This window comes from Oncorhynchus masou, chromosome 18, assembly GCF_036934945.1.
Source record: "Oncorhynchus masou masou isolate Uvic2021 chromosome 18, UVic_Omas_1.1, whole genome shotgun sequence".
NCBI classification, from domain to species: domain Eukaryota; kingdom Metazoa; phylum Chordata; class Actinopteri; order Salmoniformes; family Salmonidae; genus Oncorhynchus; species Oncorhynchus masou.
Window position 1 is genome coordinate 60562417 of NC_088229.1, and position 10052 is coordinate 60572468.

General features: G+C 45.7%; 1 protein-coding gene across 4 annotated transcripts in view; it reads left to right on the forward strand.

Moving 5' to 3' along the window:
- LOC135505031 (vesicle-fusing ATPase) overlaps positions 1–9748 on the forward strand; it is a 47007-nt gene extending 37259 nt beyond the window's left edge. For 2 of the 4 annotated variants that reach the window (XM_064924046.1, XM_064924047.1), the window contains exons 12-22: positions 183–370; positions 1598–1693; positions 2327–2483; positions 3334–3467; positions 3548–3614; positions 3889–3968; positions 4901–5035; positions 5164–5277; positions 7590–7645; positions 7749–7823; positions 7953–9748. In XM_064924046.1, coding sequence (XP_064780118.1) covers positions 183–370; positions 1598–1693; positions 2327–2483; positions 3334–3467; positions 3548–3614; positions 3889–3968; positions 4901–5035; positions 5164–5277; positions 7590–7645; positions 7749–7779 — 1058 coding nt within the window. In that variant the 3' untranslated portion in view covers positions 7780–7823; positions 7953–9748. Of the gene's footprint in view, positions 1–182; positions 371–1597; positions 1694–2326; positions 2484–3333; positions 3468–3547; positions 3615–3888; positions 3969–4900; positions 5036–5163; positions 5278–7589; positions 7646–7748; positions 7824–7952 lie in introns of those variants that run through there. The other 2 variants (XR_010450201.1, XM_064924048.1) reach the window with 2 other exon arrangements.
- The last annotated feature ends 304 nt before the right edge of the window (positions 9749–10052 follow it).

The window sequence follows — 10052 nt, forward strand, 5'->3', positions numbered from 1 at the left end:
TTTCTTTTCTTCTGAGAAAGACATTGTTATTCATAGATGTTGTACCTTTTTTACCCAACAACCAACAAAACACCACCCAGACATTTCTACTGTTCCAGGTCCATCTCTTGTACAGTATGCAGTTACACAGTAAAAAAACACAGATATATACGAGACGTTTCCCCTCGCGCTTCCTCCCCCAGGTTTGCCTGATGAGAAGGGGCGTGTCCAGATCCTCAACATCCACACGGCTAAAATGCGTCAGTTCAACCTGCTGGGCAGCGACGTGGACGTCAGCGAGCTGGCCGCCGAGACCAAGAACTACAGCGGAGCCGAGCTGGAGGGGCTGGTCAGAGCTGCTCAGTCCACTGCCATGAACCGACACATCAAGGTCAATATCACACACAGGCGGCCATTTTCATTAGCTTAGATCAACCCTCTTGGTTGGAGGGCTAACATCCTGAAGGTTTTTCAGTCCAACCCTGATTTAGCACATCTGGTTCTAGTTATTTGCTGCTCGCCAAGACCTTAAGTAGCCATTTCAGATATATTAAGTTAGGGTTCGACTGAAAACCTACAGGACGTTAGATCTCCAGAAAGAGGGTTGGGCAGCCCTGGCCAAGATAGAGGGCGTTTTTCTCTCCTCTTCAACATCAACTCTACAACTGACCATCTTTATGCGTTAAGGGACTGTAGGTCTCGGTAGTTATTTCACAATCAGTCATGAGACAAAGTGCTCCCTCAGAGCGGAAAGGTCAGACAACACTCATCTGGGAGGGAGGGAGAAAACGAGTGATAAGGACAGAGAGAGACAGAGGGGACGGAGCACTCCAGCCATTCCACCTGCGTAAGCCCGTGTCTGTCCATGTCATCACCCTGTAATATGGTCCAGGAGTGTGGTGGTGGTGGTGGTGGTGGTGGTGGGGGGGGGGCAGACCACTTAACAGACTACCACCTCGCTTAATCTGTGTGTGTGTGTTTTAAATCAGTAAGACCTAAAAGTCACTATTAGCTTGTCATCATTACAGGACTAAATAAAGGTAGATCAAATCAAATTTATTTATATAGCCCTTCGTACATCAGCTGATATCTCAAAGTGCTGTACAGAAACCCAGCCTAAAACCCCAAACAGCAAGCAATGCAGGTGTAGAAGCACGGTGGCTAGGAAAAACTCCCTAGAAAGGCAAAAACCTAGGAAGAAACCTAGAGAGGAACCAGGCTATGTGGGGTGGCCAGTCCTCTTCTGGCTGTGCCGGGTGGAGATTATAACAGAACATGGCCAAGATGTTCAAATGTTCATAAATGACGAGCATGGTCGAATAATAATAAGGCATAACAGTTGAAACTGGAGCAGCAGCACGGCCAGGTGGACTGGGGACAGCAAGGAGTCATCATGTCAGGTAGTCCTGGGGCATGGTCCTAGGGCTCATGTCAGTTGAAACTGAAACTAGATACTATCAATGATTAGCTTGAACATTTTGTCCACATTTTGTCTAATTAATCTAGTGTCAGGTTTTAGCATTAAAGTTAGTCGAACAGTTTGTTGATAGTTAGTTGAACATCTATTAACCGTCTGTATTGGGCAATCCTAACAGCATGTCCCTCTGTCCCCCTGCAGGCCAGTGCCACCGTGGAGGTGGACCTGGAAAAGGCTGTGAATCTGCAGGTCCACAGAGATGACTTCCTGGCCTCGCTGGACAACGACATCAAACCTGTGAGTAGACCCCTTCCGTCCTCCATCTCTTTACCTTTCTCCAGACCCCTCTCTTTACCATTGCCTACATCCAAAAGTCCCCCTCAAAATTTGGACTTACAAAAATTTCATCATCCACTTGCAGTTGATGGCAGTGTCCACTATACGCAGGGAATTAGATTTTTTTTTTAAATAATTTTGAGATATTTTTCAGAAGTGATTTTAATAAGGGACCCTTTCAGGCTAAGGATGGTTAAGTGCAAGGGTCCCCAGGTCCATTCAGCCGTGGGTGGAGGGTCGGTTGGCCGGAACATGGTTATAACTCATTTGTACACTGCAAATTGACCGCAGTAACCCCAAACAGATATAGTATTTGACAAAAACAGAATCTTTTCAAACCCTGATTACATTTGGAAGCGATCACATATGCCTCTCTATTTATGCGTGGGAATACTTGGGAACAGATTTCCTTCGTTAAAATCACTTTGAGCTCATGTCCTGGTAATTATACAGTCTTAATATTCAAGAATGAATGTTTTTGCGAAAAAACCTTGGGGGGCCAAATAAAATCACCCGCAGGCTGAATTTGGCCAGCGGGCTGCCTATTTGGGATCCCTGGTTTAGTGGATCTGACTCTCTCTCTCCAATGGCCAGGCTTTTGGTACCAACTCTGAGGACTATGCCAGCTACATCATGAATGGCATCATAAAGTGGGGTGACCCGGTGACTGCTGTGCTGGATGATGGGGAGCTGCTGGTGCAGCAGACTAAGAACAGCGACCGCACACCGCTGGTGTCTGTGCTCCTGGAAGGTAACACACACACACACACTTTTACATTTGAATCAGTTCGCAGACAATTTTATCCAGATCGACTTACAGTTAGTGCATTTATCTTAAGGTAGCTAAGTACAATAAGCACATTTTATTTAAACTTTATTTAACTAGGCAATTCAGTTAAGAACAAATTCTTATTTACAAAGACGGCCTACCCCGGGAAAACCCTCTCCTAACCCAGATGATGCGTAGCCAATTGTGCACCGCCCTATGCGACTCCCGAACACGTCTGGTTGTGATACAGCCCGGGATAGAACCAGGGTCTGTAGTGACACATTAGACCACTGCGCCACACGGGAGCATCTCACAGCATCTTACATAGTAGTTCAAATTTCCCTCAGCGAAGCAGCTCTGAGCAAAGTCAGTGCATGTCAGAAAAGCAATGACACCAACTGTTACAATGTTCTATAGTATATCTATAGAATATACTATAGAACATTGTAACACATCTATAGAATATACTATAGAACATTGTAACACATCTATAGAATATACTATAGAACATTGTAACACATCTATAGAATATACTATAGAACATTGTAACACATCTATAGAATATACTATAGAACATTGTAACACATCTATAGTATCTATTTTTTTTTACCCCTTTACTGCTAAAAGGGACACCAGCATGAAGATGATAAAATGAAGATATATAAAAGAAAGACATTGTCCAACGTTTGGGATTATAAGAGCTGAAAGATATATTTAAGCATACTGATAAATGCAGATATTTATTCAAATAATCATATTATCATTAAGACTTCCTTTGGTTCAAAATACAGGATAGTGGTATATATAGTATCCTGTTTTCTCTCTCTCCTAGGTCCCCCCAACAGTGGAAAGACGGCCCTAGCTGCTAAGATCGCAGAGGAGTCCCAGTTTCCCTTTATAAAGATCTGCTCTCCTGACAAAATGATCGGTCACTCCGAAATCGCTAAGTGCCAGGCCATCAAGAAGGTGAGGAAAGGGTTTCACACACACACATACACACCTGTGTCAGTACCTGTCTTGACCACCCTTAACCCTCTTTGTTCCAGATATTTGAAGATGCCTACAAGTCCCAGCTGAGCTGTGTAGTGGTGGACGACATTGAACGCTTGCTGGGTAAGATCCTGCTTGCATTGTCGTTACACTGTTCTCCTTTTCGTTTCTTTTTTTAAGTATCCTAAGTTCAGGGTTGTAACATACAGTAAACACTGGGCAGTTTGCTTAGGATACAGACCTTCTTGAAGAACCATGTGTTGGAAAACCATGCTCTTATATTTTCCACCCAAGCATCACTTTGATGGTAAAAGTCCACAGATCATTGAATCACGAGGTCGGAATATTTATTTGAAATTCTTGTTCTCTCTTTGTGCTTTGGTGTCCTTGTTCTCAGACTATGTCCCGATTGGCCCTCGTTTCTCAAACCTGGTCCTTCAAGCTCTGCTGGTTCTCCTCAAGAAACCCCCTCCCAAAGTCAGTATTCTGTCAACTTTGGCACTTGAGAGTGTGTGTGTGTGTGTGTTTAGTCTTAGCATTTAAATGTTTCTGAGTATGCTCTAGTCGTTATTTTGCCAGTGGCAGACAGATGTCAGCAGATCGTACTGATGCCCCCAGTAATGCAAGTCATTTCCATGCAGAGTGAATCAAAGTGTATCCTAGTTGTGGGACAGTATACATCTTTACCCCTGTGTTTCTGTGTGCAGGAGCTATATCTCCTGAATGTAAGACACTACCACATTTAAGGCTGTAGGCCTACGTTCAGCTGTGAACGTTTGTCAATGAGTATGATAATGTATTGGTCCAGGCAGGCTGTTGTGCTGGGTGTGAATGGGAGCCGGGACTGCTTCTCCAGGCTTGTGAAGCTCCAGGCCCAGCGGGGTGCCCGGCCCGGGTGAGGCCAGGGGAGGCCTGGCTCGAGGGGGGGGGGGGACAACAGAAGAGAATGGGCTCTGTGAGAGAGCCGGGGGGGGGGGGACAACCTGGCAGCACCGCCGCCTGTGTGGTACCTCATCTGCATGCATGGGCACACCCCCTCCGCACAATGGGGGGAGGGGGGCAGCCCATAATCCTCCTCTCCTCTGGCCCCGAACGAGCGACTAGGGCCTCTGGGGAAAGAAACTAGCCACTTTTCAGAGTCACCTAGACTTAAGCAACTATGTAGAGGTGGTTGACCGTGGAGAGACTGACAGACTGACCAGAATCAAGCTTGATAAAAATGCAAAAGGTTGATAAAAATCCACAAGGCTCATATTAGGCAGTAGGGACCCCACCTTTTCCAACCCATTGATGTTGATGATGTGAAGCACGCCGTTTTGAAATGTGTTTGATACACTTCCGTACATGATATGGTACAGGACACCCTGTCTGGCACTGAGCTTAATCCCCCCCCCCCCCCCCACACACAGGGCCGTAAGCTGCTGATCATTGGCACCACCAGCAGGAAGGACGTGCTGCAGGAGATGGAGATGCTGGACGCCTTCAGTACCACCATCCACATTCCCAACATCTCTAGAGGCGAGCAGCTGGTTGAAGCCCTGGAGGTAGACACACACACACAGACACACACAGACACAGAAATGGATGTTCCGTACTCTCCGGTTTTAAAGTTGTGATAAGTAGTGATTGATTTGTTGCGTGAGCTTTTAAACTGCTTCTGTGTCTGCTGTAGATGCTGGGGAGTTTCCAGGAGAAAGAGCGGGCAGCCATTGCCAAGGCTGTGAAGAGCCAGGCGGTGTGGATCGGCATCAAGAAGCTGACGATGGTCATCGAGATGGCGGTGCAGGTGACAGAGACAAAGCCCCGGTTTAGGTGACACGTTTTTATTCCAGCCCAGCACTAACCATCAAATAATCACCTAACCGTGGCCTTCTTCAATCTGTACCACGATTAGCGGGTTAAGATGTGTTACTGCTGGGCTGGAACAAAAGCCTACACACACCCTTTAGCTCTCCCAGAGCGTGTTGGAGAACCCCGGCCTAGACAACCACAGTCTTGGGAGTCACAAATGGAATCTCGTCTGGTTTCAGTCAAAACAACCTGCTGTTAATTACGACCTTTCATTAAAACCAGTTTGGATTCAACAGTGATGTTTGTGGTGAGCCCCAAAAATGTCATCGCTATAGTTCCCGATCATTCTCCGCATACTTCCCTGTCTTATGTGTTCACATGCTCTGACTAGTAGAGGGATACCACACATAAAGACCACATCGCACCTTTGAAATGTCTTATCTACTGTTGTGAGGGTTGTTATTCTCTTAGGCCCCGTCCAGAAACTTCCTCATAGAGGGGTGCATGTTTTTGTTATTGCCCAGTGCTAACACACCCGATTCAGCTAATCAAGGGCTGGAAGATGACTTGAATTGGTTGAATCAGATGTGGTTCCCAAGGACCAGGATGTAAAAATCCAGTACAAGTGTTACTACTGTATAGTAGTAACCATAGTTTACGGTATGTGGCTGTGGTGTGCTTGGTTGTATGGTCTCGGGTCGCTTGTCCATGTGGCTGCTGAATGCCGTGTAGCCTAATTGCTAAATGTTGAGTTGGCACACCGACACACACGCACAGCTCCCTTCCTCCATCCAGGAGAAGTATGAACGAGTGTCTGCCGAGACATGCTGCACACAGACTCCCTGCTCCGCCGACGTGACACAAACACACACACACACACACACACACACACACACACACACACACACACACACACACACACACACGTCTTCAAATCCTGTTTCCTCAATAGAAAAGCATGAACTCGAGGTCATGTCTGAAATTCCACATCTTTTATGTAACACCGTTAATCGTGTTCAGTCCAAATCAATCATATACACTCAGAGGCCAGTTTATTAGGTACACCCATCTAGTACCGGGTCGGACCCCCCTCCAGAACAGCCTGAATTCTTTGGTGCATGGAAACATTGCAGGGACAGGGACCTAACGTGTGCCAGGAAAACATTCCCCACACCATTACACCACTTCCACCAGCCTGTACAGTTGACACCAGGCAGGATTACGCCATATCATGACTGCCATCAGGAACTGGGATTCCAGGGGATGTTTCGCCACTCTTCAATTGTCCAGTGTTGGTGATCGCGTACCCACTGTTTTTAGCTGATAGGATTGGAAACCGGTGTGGTCGTCTGCTGCAATAACCCATCCGTGACAAGGACCAACAAGTTGTGAGTTCCGAGATGCCGTTCTGCACACCACTGTTGTACTGCACCGTTATTTGCCTGTTTGTGGTCCGCCTGTTAGTTTGCACAATTCTTGCCATTCTCCTTCGACCTCTTTCATCAATGAGCTGTTTTCACCCTCCCGAGTGGCGCAGCGGTCTAAGACACTGCATCTCAGTGCAAGAGGTGTCACTACAGTCCCTGGTTTGAATCCAGGCTGTATCACATCCGGCCGTGATTGGGAGTCCCACAGGGCGGCGCACAATTGGCCCAGCGTCGTCCGGGTTTGGCCGTGGTAGGCCGTCATTTTAAATAGGCAAGTCAGTTAAGAACAAATTCTTAACTGACTTGCCCAGTTTAATAAAGGTTACACACGCACACCCACAGGACTACCGCTGACTGGATGTTTTTTGTTTGTCGCACCATTCTTGGTAAACCCTAGACATTGTTGTGAGTGAAAAGCCCAGTCGGACGACTGTTTCTGAGATACTGGATCTGGCTTGTCTGGCACCGACAGTAATACCGTGCTCAGTCGCTTAGGTCACTCGCTTTTGCCCATTTTAACTATATGGGCAAAACTGAATGCCTCCATGCCTGTCTGCATGCTTTATATAGCAAGCCACAGCTACGTGAAAAATGTTTGTGAACAGGGTGGTGTACCTAATAAACTGTGCACTGAGTCTATATCTCCGTCATAAATGGAGAAGACGACCATAGTTGAATGCTACCACATATCTGCATTGTTACATAACATTGTTTCTGTGAGCCCCTCACTCACACCTTCCCAGCCAATTACAGACAACCCTGCGTGAACGTTTGCTGTGCTGGCACCGGGCCTGTACTTTTTGACACGTTTATAGGAAAGGAGGCTATGTAGGCCAGTGTATGGACATATGCACAGAGAGCTAACGTGTGTGTCTTCCAGATGGATCCTGAATACCGAGTTAGTAAGTTCTTGACCCTGCTGAGAGAACAGGGAGCGTAAGTAGAGCACTATTCTGTTCTGTCCCCAATCTCACACCAGCTAATTCTTGTGTAGTTGGTTGACTGTTTAATCCATGTATATTTCCTTCCCTCCCCACAGGCTGGGTTCTGACAAGCACATAGCCATCTAAACCCATGGTGGAGCTGCATTGCCCAGCAGTAGCTGCCTCTCACAGTAAGTGCTTGAACAGAGGGTAGAGCAGGGGCGTGTTAGAGTGGGTTTGGAACAAAATGAACAGATTCTTTCTCTTCCTTCCTGCTCTTCTAACTCCTCCCACTTTTTTATTCTGTCTTTTACCCTCAGTGGGCGAGGAGTGGAAGCCCGGATGCGGCCGGCAAGATGGAGTGAGCGAGAGATTTTATATCTCCAACCTAATCTGGCCATCGCAAACGCTCGCCGCGTAAATCGCTGTACCGTGTGTTTCCATGGCAACTCGATCGACCAGCGTCGTCCTCCTTCCTCATCAGCACTATTTCTCTGTGTGTGTAAACTAAGTCTGTAATTGTTATTTCTGAAGGCAAAGTGTTGTGATTCAAATGACACTCTATTCCCTGTATAGTGCACTAGGTTCTGACCAGATGTCTATGGGCCCTGGTCAAAAGAAGTGCACTGTATAAGGAATAGAGTGCCATTTGAGATGCATCCAAAGTGTTGTGATTTGTGCTGCTAGCACTCCAGGGGATTTTATGTATAAAAATCAAATGTATGTTTATAACTAAACATGAGAAAAGTGTATGCCAAACCATGTACACTGAGTGTATGAACCATTAGGAACACCTTCCTAATATTGAGTTGCACTCCCTTTTGCCCTCAGAACAGCCTAAATTCATTGGCGCATGGACTCAACAAGGTGTCGAAAGCGTTCCACAGGGATTCTGGCCCATGTTGACTCCAATGCTTCCCACTGTTGTTAAGTTTGCTAGCTGTCCTTTGGGTGGGGGACCATTCTTGATACACATGGGAAACTGTTGCGCAACATCAACAAAACAGCAACGTTGCAGTTCTTGACACACTCAAACCAGTGTCTCCTGGCACCTACTACCATACCCTGTCTAAAGGCACTTAAATATGTAGTCTTGTGCCATTCAGAGGGTGAATGGGCATCTACACAATCCATTTCTCAAATGTCTGTCTCAAGGCTGTCCCAAATCCTTCTTTAACCTGTCGCCTCCCCTTCATCTACACTAATTTTGAGGGATCCTAGCTTTCACCTGGTCAGTCTGTCATGGAAAGAGCAGGTGTTTATAATGTTCTGTACTCTGTGTATATGATGACCTATTTGAGTTTGATGCAACTCCAACATTAGGCATGATGCATTTGACAAAGCAATTTTCAAATTGTATGCATAACTGACCAGTCAAACTTCTCTATAAATGCATCATATGCTGAATATGCGCAACATAATGGTGAAACTGATTAATTGCAGCATGTATTGTGTGTGTGCTCTAATATATTATGTGCTTAGATTTTATAATCATTCCAGGAAATGATGGTTCCAAGCCTTACTCTTAACTCTACTCACACAACCTAATAAGACCAAAGTATCACAGCAGTCTGTTTTGTGAATAATTGTTATGAATGAATAATAATGTTACTAATATTGATTAGCTAGTAACTGGAAAAAGTGATTCATTTTCAGACCCAGACCATTTTAGAAGGAAACCTCTCCCCAACCACTCACACAGACACACATGTGCGAACACATGATACTGTTGACAGTTTGTTTTTTCCTGCATTGTGCTGTTCTCTATGAAGGATCTCTGGAGACCCTCTGGCATGCCTTTGCATTTTAGAAACACTTAAAATAAGGATCGTGTTTTGTGTAGGTTTACCCTGGTGTGACGTTTTGATAAACATGTTCATCTCAATATTTTCAGCTCTATTCACTCTCTGATTCAAAAATGCTAATTAGCATCAAAGTGGATATCACACAAAACTTCAAATCCCTGCAAGCTCCTGCACGTCATCTCTAGCAGGTGCGTTTGTTAACAGGTATTGGGTCAACGTGCATAAGACAGTTTACAGAATTGTCAATTTAAAGAAATGTAAGTGTTTGGTCCCATGTTTCATGAGCTGAAATAAAAGATCACAGAAATGTTCCATATGCACAAAAAGCTTATTTCTGTGCTGGGTACAATAACTGACCAATCTAAAATGTTCAGTTTTGTCACAACACAATGCCACAGATATCTCAAGTTTTGAGGGAGCGTGCAATTGACATGCTGACTTTAGGAATGTCCACCAGAGCGGTTGCCAGAGAATTGAATGTTCATCAATGTCGTTTTAGAGAATTTGGCAGGTCACCCAACTGGCCTCACAACCACAGACCACATCGTAACCACTCCAGGCCAGGACCTCCATATCCGGCTTCTTCACCTGGGGGATCGTCTGAGACCAGCCACC